The sequence below is a fragment of the Parasteatoda tepidariorum genome, chromosome 7 (assembly GCF_982258835.1).
Source record: "Parasteatoda tepidariorum strain Cologne lab strain chromosome 7, Ptep-v5.0, whole genome shotgun sequence".
Taxonomy (NCBI): Eukaryota; Metazoa; Arthropoda; class Arachnida; order Araneae; family Theridiidae; genus Parasteatoda; species Parasteatoda tepidariorum.
Window position 1 is genome coordinate 68664374 of NC_141761.1, and position 20492 is coordinate 68684865.

Genomic DNA, 20492 nt, shown 5'->3' on the forward strand with positions numbered 1-20492 from the left:
AGTTTCAGAATCTCCACCATTCTCAGTTTGCGGGGTGGACTTTGCAGGTCCGATATATGCTAAAACATCGAATACTCCTGAAAAAGCCTATATATGTTTGTTTACTTGCGCAGTAACAAGAGCGTTACACTTAGAATTAGTTTCAAATCTAAGTACAGAAAAGTTTATATTAGCCTTGCGTAGGTTTATTTCCAGACGGGGAATTGTCCAAACCATATATAGCGATAACGCAAAAACCTTTAAAAGCGCAAATAAAGAACTTCAACTCATTTTTAACTTGATTCAAGATCCAAAGATTCAAAATTTTATAGCAAATAAAAGGATCAAGTGGAAATTTATCATGGAACGAGCTGCATGGTGGGGAGGTGTCTATGAGAGATTAGTGAAATCGGTGAAGGAATGCTTACGCAAGACTCTATCTAAATCACTTCTTACTTTTGAGGAATTAACAACAATCTTAACAGATATAGAATCAGTGTTAAACCAACGCCCTTTAAGCTTCGTTTATTCTGACTTAAATGAACCCGAACCTTTGACTCCTGCTCATTTTTTATTGCCTCAGAAGAAAATCGAGCTTCCGTTATATTACACCGGAACTCTTTTTGAACACTCTAATCGTTCTTCCTTAATCAAAAGGAAACTGTTCCAGATGAGACTTTTACAAAATTTTTGGACCAAATGGAAAGAACAGTATGTTCTTCTCTTAAAAACTGCGCATCGGCTGACAACTTCAGAAAGTCAACGGAACCTTCAAGTCCAGGACGTTGTCTTGATCGAAGGAGCCCAAAAGAATAAATTACTTTGGAGCCTTGGAGTAATCGAAGAAGTCTACCCTGGACGGGATGGCAAAGTCCGGAGCTGTCTCGTGAGGATGAATGGAAGTCGGATCAGACATCCCGTTCAACTGTTATATCCTTTTGAAATTTTAAATAATGCTTAAAAATTTGATTCATGTTGAGCTTTAATGTTTTTTTTTCTATTTGTCATTTTTCCTTTAATCTTACTAGATATTATGGACGTCCCCGTCCATGGCGGGGAGTTTGTAGAAATACATGTTATTGAACCACCGATAGATGGCGGAGTTTATCATTAGATTGTAACCGTAACTGCAAACAAAGATTTTGTAAAAAGCAAGCACATCACATTGTAATGTAGGAGTAGTAATTGTCTACCATTGTACCGTATTCATCATGTTAAAGATTTAAATATATTTTTGTTACTTACCCCTTGGTAATTATTGAGTAGTTTTCCTGTGCCATCAAGAAAACGAGAAAAAGGTTATATTCACTAATAATAGTAATAAATCTTCGGTGTATTTACCCTATTAGAATTGCTTTAATTTGAAAAGCGAAAACTGGTATTGATTTTGCAGGACCATTGTATTTAAAAGATAATACTAAAGTGTATATAAGTTTATTTACATGTGCTGTTACTCGTAATATTCATTTAGAATTAATATCTAATTTAAGCACTGAATGTTTTTTGCTATCATTAAGACGATTTTTTGCTCGGAGGGGTATTAGTAAAGTTATATACTCTGATAATGCTAAAACTTTTAAGTCTGCCGATAAAGAACTTAAATATCTGTATAAAATGTGTAAAAATGAAGAAGTGAGTAACTTCTTAGAGAAACATCAATTAGAATGGAAATTCATTGTAGAAGGTGCCCCATGGTGGGGAGGCTTTTGGGAAAGGATTGTTCGATCTGTTAAAAATTGCTTAAAAAAAGTTTTGGGTAAAACTTCTCTTTGTTATGAAGAATTAATTACTGTATTAACTGAGGTAGAATCGGTTATTAACTCTAGGCCATTAACTTATGTTTACAATGATTTACATGAGCCTGACCCCTTAACTCCTTCACATTTTACTGTTGGGTCACGTTTAACTACTTTACCTTCTCCAAATAACCTTAATTTAATGTCAAATAAAGTGGAATTAACTAAAAAGTGGAAATATAGATTACTATTGTTGGATCATTTTTGGAAAAGATTTTTTAAGGAATATTTATTAGAGTTAAGATCTGTTATGTTTTCTAAACAATCAAAAAATTTGAATACTTATAAAGTTGATGATGTTGTTCTCGTGAGAGAAGATAATGTTAAGCGCCATAATTGGAAATTAGGAAGGATTAAAAGTTTGTATACAGGTAGAGATGGAAAAATTAGATCATGTGAGATTCAATTGGAAAACAATGTTGTTAAAAGACCTATTGAAAGACTGTATAATCTAGAAGTGCAATAAATATTTAATGCATCCAATAAATGGATGCATGGTGGGGAGTGTTAAATTATATCTAAAATTTATGTTTAAAATTAATATCAATAGATGGCGCTGTGCCAATTATTTACTTTCTCATATTTGTTATATTTTAATTCCCTCTTGTGCTGTCCATATGAAATAAACGTTGTGTTCGTTTCTCCTGAGTCATGTTTATTTGGGTATCCAAGTATCTTTAGAGTACAGATTTATTAGATACCAATTCTGACTCTTGATGAGAATTAATAACTTTTTCTTTCTAAATAGCACTCAACAAACCACGTTTGCACGAGAAGCCCGGTTGCACGGAAAATTAGTTATTGTCGATAGCAACACGCTTGCATGTTCGAATTTTGTACCATAGACTTTTCAATTCCTATGTTGTTTTTTTTATTTACTAGCTATTTATTCTCAAAACATTAGTGATTAATTAATTTATGAAACACAATTTTACTGAACTTAAACTTAATCTAGATTTGTAACTTAAATGAATATTACAAAAATTCAATTAGAAGAATCAAAGTGATGTTTATGGAAATGTGCTTTACAAAATAGGCAATCCGATGAAAGTGTTTCCAATCGAAATCGTTTCGCAGTGAAATTTATTTCGGTTAGTTGGTAATAAACACCCTGCTAAGTTTTCCCCACCACCCTTGCCACCATTTTCGTAGTTAAAAAATACTATGAAAATTATAATAAATTCTATTGGGTTCATGTTGGTGACAGTTTAACATATCAGAATCTTCTATGTTTACTGACTGAAAAATTATACCATGTGATTTATCTGCCCAATAAGAATTGCTCATCATTTCATGCAGATTTGTATGTACATAGATATTTTGTAGATATAGAAAAATGAGGCTAAAAGGCAAATATTTCAAAATTATTTTAATAGGAATATTACTAAATGCATACAAATAACAAATTCATATTTTAAAGAATTATAAAACTGTTTGATTGACCATTCTCTTAATAGTGTACTTGAAATCTTTGAGAAGCAAACTTAATTAAAAATGTTATCCATTTTAAAATGCCATGTGATATGTTAATAAAAGGTAAGATTAGAAGACAAGGAATTTAGTTAATATGAAATAAAATTAGGAAGCAAGAAAATATAAAAATTTTTTTTAAATAAACAATAATAAACAACGGCAAATATTTAAAGCGAAGCTTTCTATTTCTTTATTTTCTATTGCCGCCCTTTTTCATACGAATGTTAAACTTTTCTGCGCTGTGATAAAATTAAACTTATGCGAACCTTACATTAAAAACTAACCTAACACCCTTTCTTATTCCTACATCCAAAGTAAAACATAATAACTCAAAATTTTACAATTTTGGTGCTCCTCATTCTAATATTATAAAAAACTAGTGGGCTGCGCCTCCTGCTCGCTTCGCTCGCTACTAACTTAGGTACATTGCAAATGCACAAAATTCTAAGAATTCAAAACAATCATTCAAATCCATATAAAAACTATTTTTTTTAAAAAAAATTGCATCTTTTTAGTAAATACTAAGTCATTAAAATAAATTTGAATTCCAATAAATGACATGTAATTCGTTCAACCTATTAGAAATGTGCTATAGTATAATTCGTGATACAAATCAAAAATCGTCAAATAAATTCGTAATATATAAAATCGTGAAAAAAAGCGCTTTCGACAAAATACTAAAATAGAGACCTATCGACAAAGACTACTCACTTCTGCCTAGCTTAATAGTATGAGATTGCCGCAGCTGATGTTCTCTGGTTATTTCAGTTTCCGTTTTTAAAAGCGCTATATGTTGAGCCACCTCACCTAGATTTGGCATGTGACATTTTTAGCGGCAATCATTGGTCGATTCGCCGTGTAAGAGAAATAGTTACGTAAGCAAAACAAAGCAAGCGTTGCCACCGGCGGAAAAGAAATACAGCCGAAATTTGGGAGCCACGTAAGAGAATTATATATATTAGATATAAAAAATTTTAAAAAGTTGGCAGTATATTAAATTAATGATTTTTTTTATTTCTCTCTTCTTAAAACCATTTTTTTTCTTTTATTTTAGAATGTATCAACTTGGACTAGAACCTAAAGTAGAAAAACTTTATCCTCCAGTTCAATTTCCTGTACCACGGAATACACCTTGTATATCCGATTTAATTAGGTGGAATCATTCTATTTCATTCAAAGTTCGAAAGTGGGAACCACAATCGGGTGAAGTCAAGCAAGAGTACAATCTGAGTAGAGAGGATAGTTACTTACTGGATCACTTTATTGATGGAAGATACCTTTTTCCAGGAGCGGGATACATTGTGTTTGCCTGGGAAATGTTTGCGAAAAAGCTTCAAAAACATTTTGAAGATTTGCCAATCATCATAGAAAACTTAAAGCTAACTCGAGCCACAGTCATGAACAAAAAACGTAAGAATAACTTAGTAAATATGAGAGAAATTAAAAACATTTAGTTTTATATGTGTTTTGCGAGCAATAGCACCGAAAAAGAAATGATTGATAGTTAAAAACTAAGTTATGTTAGAACTTATTACAGAAATTTATTAAGTAAAGCATTTAAAATTTATTGTCAGTGCGAAACAAAAACAAATCGAGACTTTCGAAAATGCTTTATTTAAGCAAATAAGGATGGACATCCGATATTAAAATTGATTTCAAGATATCTTATTTTTGTATGCAACATTATACAGATAAATTAGTCCTTTATTATCAATAACTATTTGTGATTTTAACACACGCAAGTGACGATATATATATATATATATATATATATATATATATATATATATATATATATATATATATATATATATATATATATATATATATATATATATATATATATATATATATATATATATATATATATATATATATATATATATATATATATATATATATATATATATATATATATATATATATATATATATATATATATATATATATATATATATATATATATATATATATATATATCAGAGATGAGCATTTGTAATTCAGAATAATGAATAAGGAATCATGAATAATTATATTCAAAATCTTCCTGAATAATGAATACAGATTTATTCAACAGTCAGAAATATTTTGAATAAAGAATAAATCATTCATTATTCTTTTTTCATTAGTCAAGAATAACTGAATAATTTCACTGGTAAACAAAAATGGGCACGTACAACTCTAATTAACTACGATTGTGACTACTACAAATAAAACATACATGGTAATTAATTACTTGTAATTATTTTATAAGTTACAAGTAACGATTTCAGGTAAAAAGTGATTACAATTACCTGTAATCACAACAAAATGCGATAACTGGCATATGGTTACAAGTGACTGAAATTTTTTTTTATAAACAATCAATGTAATCAATATGTACTATTATAATCAGTAATTTTTACCAGCAATCATAATCTAACGATCAATTACAGGCAATCACAGCTATTGTATCACAGGAATCAATTACAGGCAATTACAGCTATGTAATCAATTATTTATAATTGGGATTACTATTTTCAATGTATGAATTTATGTAAGCATAAATGTAATTAACTACGCATAACTGTAATGCATAACTGTAATTACGTGCATATACATATATTAGACATACACATGTTAGTCCGATGATTGTATATATGTGCAATGTATGCATATCTAAATATAATTACAATACAATGTATAAAATTTACGTAAGTTATCTAAATTTCAAAACTTTCATTATTACAACCACTAATAACAACTAAAGCAATTTAAATGATTTAATCAAACGATATTTAAAATCAATTGTCAGTTTTTATTGTTCTATATCATTTAAAAAATATTTGAATAAAAAATCCTTTTCAAGTATTTTTATAAAATATTTAAGGAAATTTACTTTTATCTAACGTAATAATTCATAGTTCTGAAAAATGTTTAAATGGCAAAAAAGCGTTTAATTTTTTAAGTTAAAATTTTATTTAGATATTAAAAATAAGTTTATCGTTTGCTTTCAAAAACTATAAGAAATTGTGTTTTTATAGATGTTGGAACAAAATTTAAAATGAACTTAAGTAACTAAGCTGTCATAAACTACTTTTTAGCACAACTAAGTATAAGAACTTATAAAACAATAATGTTACGCTGGAGCAAGTTAAAATAACATAAAAATAAATATTCATACTTTTCTTAGTTTTATGGTTAAATTCCTAAAATAAGACGTTTAAGAGCATACGATGTTTTGCATCTCGTTATAGACAAAGACATCTCCTTATGGGTAAAGGCACAGCCCAGGTGGGTAAATAGTTCGATTTACATACACTTAATGTGCGTACATACTTTGTAAATACATATATTTCTTGCAGATGCTCACTTTTATTCATTATATGCACTAACGTGCATGCATACATTGGATATACATGCGTATAATGCAAGATGATACAAACATTTTTGCACATACACACGTACACTCATACTTTACACACATATTTTGATGATGTACATAGATAAGTGCGTTCCTACATAAGAACATACAATACACGTACAAACCATATATGTCTGTACATGAATGTTATATGCATAAATATGTACATATATCTTAAGAATAAAAAAGATCTTACGCTCACATACAATGCTCGTACATACCTACATTTATACTATGAATGTACTTTGTTGTATAAAAACACGTATATATATATATATATATATATATATATATATACACCGAAGAACCATTACATTATGACCACCCTCCATCTATAACAATGGGCTCGCCCAGGTCTTCATGATTTCTCGTCCAGGAACAATGTTTTCATGGGGCACATTAGGACCCATAATCCTCATAGAACAATCCCTGACGTCTGTAAGCTACTTGAACATAGTTGCAGACCAGGTTCACCCATTCATGGCAGCAGTTTTTCCTGCGGGGGATGGTATTTACCAACAGGATAATGCACTATGTCATAAGGGTCGAATCATCATGGATTGGTTCGAGGAACATTCCAGTGACTTTCAAGTCATGTCTTGGCCTCCAAATTCACCTGACCTTAATCCAATAGAGCATTTGTGGCCCTACTTGGAAAACCAAATTCATGCTGCCACGCTACTCCCTCGCAATGTGATGAAATTGCAGGACCAGTTGGTGAGCGATTGGTACCAGATACCTCAGACTACCTATCAGCACCTTGTGGTATCAATGACAAGGCGGGTGCTAGCAGTTTTGAGGGCTAAAGGTGGTCCTACATGTTATTAGCAGGGTGGTCATAATGTAACGGCTCTTCGGTATATATATATTGCCTCTACATACGTACATAGAAAGTTATATACATGTTTACATGTATATTATATGCAAAATTATGTACGTGCGATGTATGTACAAAAAGCGTTTTTGCATACATTGTATTTAAATCTGTAAATTCGTACATATATCTTATATGCATATGTACTAACATACATGTACATGCATACGTACAAATAATGAATAAGTTTAAAATATATCTGTGTATGAGCGATTATACGTATGCTACATACACATATGTACGTCTACATGCATACGAACTTACATGCATTGCTCGTACATTAATAAATTGTATTTATATACGTACGTTCATTCTATGTACAGAAAAATATGTTAACACATACAGACATGCATAATTCATGCAAACTGAATAAGCATATAGTATGCAATCGTAATTACTTGTAATCGTATGTTTTAATTACATGTACTCGCAATTACTTGCAATCACGATTGCATGTAATCATAATTATATGTAATCATATATTTTGATTACTCAATCATAATCACATATAATCTTATTCGTGTATTTTTGTACGTATTTTTGTATGTAATTCTACGTTTAAAAGTCCTCATTTAGTAAACCAAACAATAGTAAACTGAACAATTCATTTACATATACAATTTATGCATTTCTTTAAAAGTATTCAAATACCTACAATCCCTATTACAATGTAATCAAACCCACTTGAAAATATGATTACATCTACTTGTGTTGTAATCATATAAATCACATTTTCTTGAATTTAAGATTACCTGCAATTGTTAGATTATGATAACTTATAGTTATGATTTTTGTAGTCTTACTTTATGATTACAAGTAGTCACGATAGCTTGCAATGCCAGGGCTTGATTATTTGCAATTCTGATTATCTGTAATCACTTTTTGTTGTGATTATAAATAATCATAGCCGCTGGTAATAAGAAATAATAATTATTTGTTACTGTGATTACTTGTAATCATGATTATTGCAAGTAGTTGAATTATCTATAATTAATTACATTTGCAATCGATAACTGTAATTGACGCGCAACTTGCAGTGAAAATGGCAAATGCTTGCATTTTTCGCTGGTTATTCGAAATTTTATTCAGAAAAATTAGTCATGACTGATGAATTTATTCATCAATCATTATTCAAAAATGTTCATAATGAATTATGAATAATGACTAAATTTGAATAGGATTAATCATTCAGAATAAGTTTAGTCATGAATAAAATTTCCGTGAATGATGCCCATCACTGATATATATATACATACACACACAAATGTCTCATAGAAAAAGACTAACGAATAATGATTTTTATCAGTATTGTTTTGTTGCATATGTTGGCGCAGTATAATAAACGTTGATGACGGAAAAAAAAATATTCTTAAACATTTAAAGCTTAACCGCAAGCTATTTTTTCCTGTTACAGTTTTCGTACCTTTCAGGACTAGGAACTACCGAATCATATTTCTAATTTTTTTTCTTTCTTTTTTTTATAATATATAGATGGTTACGATACGGATAGTAATTTTAGCTTAGTTTCTCAAGTCACTTATAAATGTACTCTTTATAAATATTGACAACGTATTCAATTCTTACCATTTTCTTATTGCATCGGAATAAATGCAAGTAGTTAAAATTGATTTATATCTAATGATTAAGTAAAAATTTAATATTCTAATTTAGTATGAATTATTTTTAGTTTCTTTAAAAAAAGTCGATCAGTTTAGCAATAAGAGGCCTTATTTAGCGAACACATTAGAAAATTATGTGAACAGGCTGTCATAACCTTGGCAATGCTTTGCCCCAAATTTTTCTTTACTTCCGATGTATCGCAAGCATAATACTTAAGAAAATGATCAACCTTATTTTTCCTTTCCTTCTTGTTTTCAGATACTTTGAAACTGGGATTTGATTTTCACAAGGACAATAGTTTTGAAATTCTTGAAGGAAGCTCTGTTGTTGCAAGCGGGGAAATAAGAAAATGGGAGAGTACTACATTTTCTGAGCCAGAGCCTTTTTACGACTGTGACGAAGCGTCAACTGTTGATGGAACAGATGTGTACAATGATTTAAGATTAAAAGGATACGAATATGGACCTGAATTTCAAGCGATAGCTAAAATGAGTCTTGACGGTACAAATTTTTTTTTCTCCCTCAAATACTACTTAAATTTAAACTTCAGCTGAGATTTATATGTCAATGGGCTGTTTAAATATAATGCTAACACTAGAGGGTTCTCTTCTTTCCCTCTTTCCTTTTCCGAACTCATTGAATTCGCTGTCATTTTTGTTTCGTAATAATGAAAATATTGTCACATCAAAATTTCGTATTCAAACAGAGATTTCGTATCAAATATTTAGTTTCGGAGGGCCGGCCTGGTGCCCGAGTGGTTAGCGTGTCTGACTACGGAGCCACTGGCTACGGGTTCGAATCCCGTTCTAGGCGTGGATGTTTCTTTCTATGTGTTGTCCTCTGTTGCGTGTGATGTGTGAATGTGGCCCACCCTATGAACGGGTATCAGTGGCAGTGTGGCGTGGATATTGTTGCGATCCTCCGTGACTTAGGTTCACAGGTGCCCACTGGGCAACGTTACATGAGCAACACTTCCGGCATCTTCCCAGGTGAAGAACGTAGAAATTCAGTACCTGCCATTAGAAGAAAGAAGAGTTTCGGAGTTCATTGAGACAAAAATTATCTGCATTTCACAAGAGCAGAATGGTCTAACTCAGTGCATTTTTTTAAACTGATATTCACATGGTTGTATGCAGTTTTCCCACATTAATTTTCATACACTTTCGGTAGTATCATCAGGTTAAATTAATAAAAGTTTTAGAAGTATCGTTTTCCTTTAAAATATTTTATATCCTAAACCATTTGGTGTTTGGTGACACTAAGGTTTTAAATTTTCCTTCGAGCTCCATAGTAGGAAGAAGGAAAACATGTTAAAAAAAAGTATTATAAAAAAAGTCTGCAAAAATGGCTGTAGTATACCAGTGTTAAAATAAAAAAATTTAAATTAAATTAATTGCAACGTCACTCAACATAAGTAGTATAAAAGAGGACTCTCCCTGAAAATTTATAAAATTCCCTGCACAAATACTATTACAACTTTTAATAATTAAATGCTGGTGACTGTCAAAGATACCTGGTTCCATTTTTGTTTAATGATCCTATCACGTTATTTTTCTTTCAGTTGAGGATATATGAAACGTAAAGACGACAATTATTTCTTTATATTGTGCAGAAATGAGCTCCAAAGAGTAAATACTTAAAGGCACTGTGCTTTCATTGTGAAGGACTGAAGTTTGATTCTCATTGATGGTTTGATCGATGGGTACCAACTCGCCTGGGTTGTAAAGACCACTTGAAGGCAATGTTGACCATATAGTCACAATAATGTCATTCATCTGGAAATTATGAAGCCTCATTATACATAACTGCTTACAACGAGCGGCCGCATGAATGCTTTACTTAGATAAAAATAGAAGGAGTTTGCAGTTGGCTTATTTTTATTAATAAGGTTTGAAGGGACATTGCTTACCGTAAACACTAAATCCATCCTAGCGAAAAAAATCCCTTGTACATCGCAAGAATGTTTAAATTTACAAAAAAATTTATTTAAAAAAATTACTTAAAAATGAGACTTTTTTTATCTGATTTGTAGACAATTATTGCCTGTTACCACCAAAAACACGCTTAGCTAATTTTTACACAGCCTATAGGTCTAAAAGTTTTACATTTTAAACCTACAAAAAAATTCTACATTCAATCACTTGCATAGCCAAATTAAACAATTTTAAGAAACAACATTCACTAAATATGAATATTGGTTTCATTAAAAATTGTCTGTATTAATTTCTACAGGCTCTAAATATATTTTACAATGGAAGGAAGGCAGATGGATACCATTTTTGGATGCATGCTTAGCTACTTTCTGACAGTGAAAATGACTTCGTTCTACCTACTGGTGCTCTTGCTATCAAAATTGATCCAAATGCTCTGAAGAGGAAACTTGAAACTGATTTAAAACATAAAGGTACTACAATATTTTTCAAAACTTTGTTTAATTCCCTATCTTGTTTTGTACAACGTGTTTGTTAAATCCCTTTCGTGTCGATAAGTGTAGAATCTCACAATCGAAATTTTGGAATAATTTTCATTAGTTGGTAGGCACATAGCACCACTAAACATCCTTGTAATAACGATGTCAATCTCAATCGTTTCACCAATAAAAGCAAAGTTCATTTTACTTTTTATCACCAAGGAAAATTTTTCCTTATTCGAAAATCCGATAAACTAGATCTCTCAAACATTCACTGCGGCTAAGTGCTGTCGAAGTTTGAATCGTTTCTAAACAGACATAGAAGAAAAATTTATCGCCATATTATCAGCAAAAATAAACTCTCGTCAAGCTATAAATTTGGGTAACTTTCCGATTAGCTATGATTTTCAATATTTAACTAGAGATCTGTGCATGTTGCCATGATAAATCACGACTTTTCATAAATAGTTTTCGTAAATACAGTCAATTCGCTATAACTTGAAGTACGATTTCAACTATATACTATATATTTTATTTATACTTTTTATTTACATTTTAATTTTCTTTGACTTTATCCATTTTTTAATTTTTTTCACCTGCCTTTCTTTATGAAGTAACGAGGCGGTTTCTATTTAGATAATGAATTTTTATAAAAGTTCTTTACGACAGAATAAACGTATTGCTGTTTTATATTAACTGTGTCATTTCGGAATCCATTCTTTACATAGTTGTTCATTTACTTTAGGGAACACGCGAAAAATTATACTTTTTCCTTTTGTTTTTGTATCAGAATTTTTGCAAGTTGCAATCGCGCAAACTGGCATTTCGATAATAGTTTTAAATTCTTGTAAATTCACTGCAAAAACTGAGGAAAGTCATTATAGAAAATAACAAATGTCTTAGAATATCTCGCAAAAAGAAATGATCCAATATTAGTTAGAGCTAGTAAGGCCAAACGCTCCGTTCTTGAAGTAAAAGTGCGAGCTTTGCGCCAAAGTGACGTCACTAGAGTGACGTCGGAGGATCGGCGCGGCGAGAGATACTTCAAAGGAGTGAACCAGCCCTTCTATTCTCTTTAGCCCTGTAGCGAGCTGCGAATACTCTGGTCAAAAGCCTCTCAGCCACACTCAATGAGATCCAAGTCTGGATATCTGACTGTACAATTCATTCTCTCAATATCTTGGAATTCAAGATATCCTCAATCATTTCAGCCCTATGAGTAAATCCATAAAAAAGAATCTCCTCTCAACAATCTTAAATAGAGTTCCTAATACTTCGCGGTTATACCTCAGATGGCGCCTTTTTGACACTCAAGGTCATATAAAGAGATCTCCTGAACTGACCTTAACACGGGCGTCAACATAAACCTTAAACACGGGCGCAATTGAACCGTGTGATAAGACTCAATTCAAATCGAACAATGATTCTGGACGAGTTCACATGAATGAACTAGCCTTTTATTAAGGAGTGAAACAAAAAAATATATAAGTCTAATTGTTATGTGTGATGCCAGAATTGGCATACACATATTTATTTTCTATCTTTTAAAATATCCTTCATTACTTAAGCTTATTTTTATTAATAGAATTATATTTAAAATAAATCAAAAACTTAATCTTTTTAAACGAACATAAAATATTTATTTCTTCTCTTCCAGATCAATGTAACGGATACTTTTTTATTTCATTACTAATGCAGACTTATATATTCACTGTCGCCTTTAATCGAAAACAAAAATCTATTTATCTTATTATCTATTATTACTATAAAATCTATTAAATCTATTTTTATTCTAATTTTCCAACGGCTAAATGTTTCGGTTGCATGGTTATAATAATTCACATAAATTTGTTGGCGACTCGTGATCGCCAAGGTATTATTTTAAACCCAATATTGATAGGCTGGTTGGCTTTGTTTTGGCTATGTAATATTTTAATAGATCGCCAATTTTGGATCTCCTACCCATGCTCCTGTGTCCGATCGGAACAAATTACACGTACAGTCGAACTCGTTTATAGCGAGCACAAAGGGACCGTCACATGTACTCGTTAAATCCGAGTGCTCGTAATAAACGGGTCCTTAAGGCAGACGTGCAACCAGAAGAGGGGGGCTTGGGAGGTCAAATGATTGAGTTGACTTAAAATTTAATTAATACTTACTTACTTTAATTACATTAATTAATTTAATTAAATATTTGTCTTAATTTAGTGACAACTAACCCCTCCCCCCAAACCAGCAAAAAATTTCTAGTTGCGCTACAGTCTTAAAGGAAAGGAAATATAAACGGAAAGAAAAATAAAGGAAAAGATTCTTACCAAAACATTTATTTTTTCATTAATCTTCATATTTAAAATAGTTTGTCAGCTTACTTTTAACTCGCGCATTTCATATCATTTTGAAAAAAAGATAAGACAGAAAGACTAAAAAGATGAGAAAAAAGATTGCCAGACAGAAAAATATTGCTCGCTAAAACCGGGTCTTGCTCGTTAAAAGCGACTTCTGTTCTATAGACTTAACATTGATCCAACCAAATATTCTCGTTTCCCGCGTTAAATCCGAGTTCTCGTTAAATCCGAGCTCGTTATAAACGAGTTCGACTGTACTTTTTAATTTGGCTTTTGACTAGGCAGGTTGTGGGGGATTTGTCTCCCATGGCCTGACCTATATTAATATTATTATGCAAAAATTGATTCAACTGAAATTCGTATGGATATATATTCATATATTGTAACTCGAGCTCTGCAAATATATACTACTAAATAAAAGCTTTTTTTATTAATTCTAATCCGGCTCAACTATTATATTCATCATCCCCTGATTTCTGTATTAATCTTCAATTTGTCAATACCTTACACCCTCCTACAGCACCTGCCTATTCCATCTTAGCATTAATGGCACTCTGAATATTCCTATCTTTCCGTCTTCATAAAATTGGTACCCAGATTACAAATCCTATCTTCAAAAAATGGTGCTTAGCTACAAGGAGCGAAATTGGGTTATAAACGCAAAGTTAAGAATCATCGAATCTTCAATTCTTCATTCTTTTAATCTTTACGGCTACTTCATACTGGAGGAGAATGCTATGCTTAGCGGAGAATTTGCAATTCTGCGAATGGAATTGGAATTATGGAATTGGATGAATCTTGACTGTGGAATGGTTTACGATGCTCTATTTCGTCTGATGTTCGACATTTCCCCTCCTACGCTACTCGAAAGAAATATCTATTAATTTATGATTCATCATAAAGAAGAAACTAAATTTGTGTTTCCTTCAACTCTCGTCTTGCTTTTGATTTCGTTTTCATCAGGATTTCATCGAACAGTCATCCGTTACGTATCCTTTCAATTATTTATATTTTATGTTTACAACATTTAATTGAATTTAAAATTTTTGGCATTTGACTTAAAATTTTTTTAGAAGTTAAAAATATAATAGAAAATTTTTAATTTTATTTAATTACAACCTGAAATTTTGTAATTTATCCAGTTAAGCGGCATATTTGATTTTATTATTAGCCTTTTGGTGATGTTTATACAGGTGAAGAATTTATTGAAAATTGAATTATTGTTGGAACTAACTTGAATTCTGAAACGAATATATTTTCAAAGGATTTGAATAATTTAGTTTATATTTTTATTTCAGTGATAAGGATTTGTAATTAATTAATATACAAAACTATTGATAAGTCAAATCAATTTTTCCATATTTTATTTTCTATATAAAAAAAAATCGAATGTTACGTATTTTATTAATGAACATTAACGAAGTTTTCAGTGATTTTAAAGAATTTTTGTATATTCTTAACAATAACATTTAAGAGTTTTTATTATTCCCATTTATTATTTTATTTTATTAAATGATATTTCAGTTAAGATTTTAGATTGCTTATAACTCTTGAATTAAACTATTTTAACGTCTGAACAGAATGATTCAAATATACTTCGGTTTTCAAGGAAAATAATTTTGGTAAATAAGAAGGAATGTTTTTAGACTTCCTTGCGTTTTGTTTTATGGATGTTATGGGAGCTTTCGTGTTTTTGCACCTGATTTTACCAGTAAGCAAACTTTGTTAATTTGAAAAATTTCTTCAACTCTTGTATTCATATAACAGACAATTTCTTCAAAGCAGAACAATAAATGATTATAGTGTTGGTTAGGTGTGATTTGCATGTGAAGTTTCTTTAGGTATCTTGTATTTACAGATCGTGAGGTGTTTGACATTCTACTTATTTATAGATTTATTTTCAAAGATTAATTTCTGTAATCAAATTTTGCTATCTGGAATAACAGAACTTAAAATTTTCGACCATATATTGGTTCTTATAAAGAATTTAAATGTTGTATGATTTAAATGGTCATTTTAACATTATATGTGTTACCGTTAATATTTTGGGTTGATCATTATCAGGAATTGCAATATTACAATAAAAAGAAAATTGATTTTATACTATTTACCATAAATTTATATTCTATATATATTTATATTTCAAGTGCATATTTAAAATTATTGTTGTTTCTTTACAAATGTTATTAAACTAAACCAGAAATGTATCTTAAATAATACTGATAATAATAATGATATATTTTATGAACCCTTATGCACACTTAAATTTTGCAATTTAAATTAGCTTCAAGCTAGTTAAGTTACTTTGAAGTACTCATAAATATCAATAATTAACTATGTTTTTTAAATGTTTCAAATTTCAAAATAAGATAACAATACTTAAATAAGGAATATTGACATCTACACAAAAAGACAATAGGGAATAACATGTTATTAAAATGTATTATAAGGATTAAGCTATCCCAAAGTGATTCTTAATCAGTACTTATAGTAGTGTAACATAATTTCACCCAGATTATTTTAAGAAGTAAAATAATAAACACACAATTACACACTTTTGTTATCTTGGTATGAGTGTTGCGAAATTTGAAAATTAAAGATTTCAGAATCTATATTTTTTCTTTAATAAAATTTTTTTTTTTATTAACTGTCTCATTGTTGCTGTTGTTTTGCATGGAGGCATCTGTGCAGAATGATTTATGGTGATTTTCTTTACTTAGGTGCCAGGTAATTAAAACTCATTAAGTGACATAGAGATATTTTTATAATAATATGAACATAGTAATAAATAATTCATCTAATATTTTTTTTAATTTTACAATAGCTATTATATTGAGCACAAATAGTTTTTCTCTTACATAAGTAAGCCATTTTATTCATTGCAAGTGCATATTCAATAGGGATGATTCAAATAGTTAATCACGAATATTTTGTCTTATCAAAACATAAATAAATCCAGAAATTTTATTATATAATAAAAAAAAAATATTCTATTGATTTGAACAATGCAATTATCGAATATTTTTTAAGTATTTTAATTAATAATTAATTAGGTATTTTAATTAAATAAGTGTCCAACTGAGCTAAATAAATAAATTCATGAAATTCAAAATAATAATTGAGCATTCATATATAATATGACAATAATATTTTCCTTCATTAAAATGAAGTGAATTTTTATAGGTGCAGTAAAAAAAAAAAAAGTAATAATAATAACTTTTATCTTCTTGAATATAATATACAGCCATGATAGTATAAATGTTAATACAATGCATCAAGTATGCAAAAATTCAGGTTAGAATCCTGATCATAGGCTTGAATTCAGAAGTTAATAGGGTTATAAAAAAAAAAAAAAAAAAAAAAAAACTATAAAATTATTTTACCTTGAATTTAATACTAGATAGCTGTGATAGTATAACTGTTAATACATTGTGTCACAAAGATTCAGGTTGGAATCCTGATCACATGTTTTCTAGATCATATTAGTTCGTTCAAAGGTTTAAAAAAAAATATGTTAAATAAAAATATAGATATACATATATATGCTGCATTCTTAGATAATTTTGTCTCTGAAATAATAGAGATGATTTTACCTCTTGAAATATAAGAGATGATAATTTTGCCTCTTGAAATATAAGAGATGATAATTTTGCCCCTTATGAAAAAGGGATGACTAAACCTAGGTAAATAAAATAACAGTCTGATCAACTGTTTATTTAGAGCTAAAATAAAAGCTCATATTTTTTTTGAATGATATGCTCTGCTCAGTATGTTTGTAACAATAAACTAAAGAATTTTATTGACACTTATAATTATTTGAATATTTCATAGTAATAAACATTTTATTAACTTATAATAAGAAATATAGAATATGATATGATAAATTGCATTTATATGTTTAAATATTTTTAAATGCATAGGTATATCAATGTGGAAAAGTATTAATAACAATGAGAAAAAAAAAATATTTGGTAAATGAAATGATTTTGTAAGTTATGTTGTTTGTTACTGATAAAGTTTTCTCAAAAGTCGAGAGAAATTAGAGTATCCTGTCCAGGTGATGACAATGCTCAGCTAATGAAGCATTTTAAATACTCAGCAAATTTTTCATGTATAGCTCAGAACATTTACATATGATATTTAGTAACTTGAGTGTTAAAGGTATATCTTAGAACTACAACTGTATGTTCTAAAATTTTTTGAATAATAATTTTACTTTGATATTTAATTATACATAAGTGTATATTTCATATTTTGTTCCTTGAATATATTATGTTTCAATGCATAAAATTTTTCTTTTGTAATATGGGGGAGATCCAATTTAAAAAAAAAAAAAAATATTTATATATATTTTTTTTCTGTGTCCAGCGGGGATATATGTGATGCCAGAATTGGCATACACATATTTATTTTCTATCTTTTAAAATATCCTTCATTACTTAAGCTTATTTTTATTAATAGAATTATATTTAAAATAAATCAAAAACTTAATCTTTTTAAACGAACATAAAATATTTATTTCTTCTCTTCCAGATCAATGTAACGGATACTTTTTTATTTCATTACTAATGCAGACTTATATATTCACTGTCGCCTTTAATCGAAAACAAAAATCTATTTATAACTTTTTATTCTAATTTTCCAACGGCTAAATGTTTCGGTTGCATGGTTATAATAATTCACATAAATTTGTTGGCGACTCGTGATCGCCAAGGTATTATTTTAAACCCAATATTGATAGGCTGGTTGGCTTTGTTTTGGCTATGTAATATTTTAATAGATCGCCAATTTTGGATCTCCTACCCATGCTCCTGTGTCCGATCGGAACAAATTACACGTACTTTTTAATTTGGCTTTTGACTAGGCAGGTTGTGGGGGATTTGTCTCCCATGGCCTGACCTATATTAATATTATTATGCAAAAATTGATTCAACTGAAATTCGTATGGATATATATTCATATATTGTAACTCGAGCTCTGCAAATATATACTACTAAATAAAAGCTTTTTTTATTAATTCTAATCCGGCTCAACTATTATTTTCATCTTCTTCTGTTTTCATCACCATCTACAATTGGTCAACTGCTCCCAACCTCACCTGATATTCCATCATCACTGAAAATACATCCCAATATAAATGGGCACCCTAATAACTTCTTCATATTATGGTTTAGTGGAGCTTTACTGTCAACCAGAACTGCTCGTCTTTCAGGGATGCATCTGATATCTCTAAATTATAGGGGAGAGATTTTAGAGTTCTGTGCTGTTTAGAGGCCTTCTCCGTCTTTAGTTCTCAGAGGATTGAGTGACCAGCCAGATCTCTAGACCTGAATGTTATAGAGTATGTCTGAGATGGTTTTCGGGAGAATTATTGCAGTAAATAGCTTATTTATATTTCAATTACTTTCGATTAACAAAATTTATTTAATATCATCGATTTCAATAATATTATGGAGGTTTTTTCAGTTTTCTTAAACCAATAAGCACCTTTTCTAAATAAGTTTTCTTCTTATTGCATAGCCTTTCTTTTATTTCAGTACTAAGCGACTTTTAAGTATCTCGAAATTTTAAATCGCGCACTTAAAAATCAAAATAATGTCAACAGAAAATAAAAAATACGTGTAGTCAGAAATCAATACTATGTGCAATATGAGCTATATTGTCTTTTTAAAGGGCAACTAATTCAGATTTTAATAAATTTTTAGTCTGATTATATATATTTAGTCTGATCACTTTCATATTTATTCAGGGGCACTCTTATAGTTGTTTCTATTTTCATATTTTTGAAACTAAGACTCATCCATCATCTTTATGTGTTTAACAAATATAAAAAATACATTTCAATATACTCTTTTCATAAAACTTTTTTGTCAGCATTTGTAATTATTTAGGAACTGAAACAAAAATTCAAGTATCCACGATATTAATTTTTTTTAAAAAACTTGTTAGATGAATAATAAATAACACTTTTAGGAGAATTTGCCATAGGTTTGTTATAAAAAAGTATCTTAGGATATTCCTGTGGGGTTTTTCCTATGGTAAAATTCTGTCATGCACTTTTGCCATAAACGTATGGCAAAATTTTAATAAATTTTTGCCATACGTACGTGGGAAAAATGTATGGTAAAAATCTTCATTTGAATATCTATGATATTTTTTATGTGGCGAATTTCAGCCGTAAAATTATGGTGTGTTATAGCCTCTGATTAAATTTTCCATAGGCTATAGCAACAATTCTTCACAGCCATGGCTGTGAAGAATTGTTGCTATAGCTTGTGGAAGCCTATGCTGCTACTGGAAATTATAGCCTATGTTTAAAATTTAGAAGCTTATCATACAACTATACGTAAGGAGTTTTATGCATAGGCAATAATAAACAAGAGTCATTAAATTACAGGAAGATCCTGGGACTTTCCACAGTGATTAACTACAAAAATAAATATAATAAGAGAAATTTGGGTGAGAGATTTAGTTATTAAATGTATGAGAAAAAGACATTAATTGCGTAAGAAAGCAAGGAACTCTTACCGGACAATACCAGGATAATTTAACTATTTTCAACAAAAATTAATTAGAAAACAATTAAGTCATT

General features: G+C 29.7%; 1 protein-coding gene across 1 annotated transcript in view; it reads left to right on the forward strand.

Moving 5' to 3' along the window:
- Positions 1–11451, forward strand: part of LOC147807229 (fatty acid synthase-like) — a 35205-nt gene extending 23754 nt beyond the window's left edge. Inside the window, exons 5-7 of the mRNA XM_087168836.1 lie at positions 4303–4658; positions 9404–9646; positions 11378–11451. Coding sequence (XP_087024962.1) covers positions 4303–4658; positions 9404–9646; positions 11378–11451 — 673 coding nt within the window. The remainder of the gene's footprint in view (positions 1–4302; positions 4659–9403; positions 9647–11377) is intronic.
- Positions 11452–20492: the final 9041 nt, after the last annotated feature.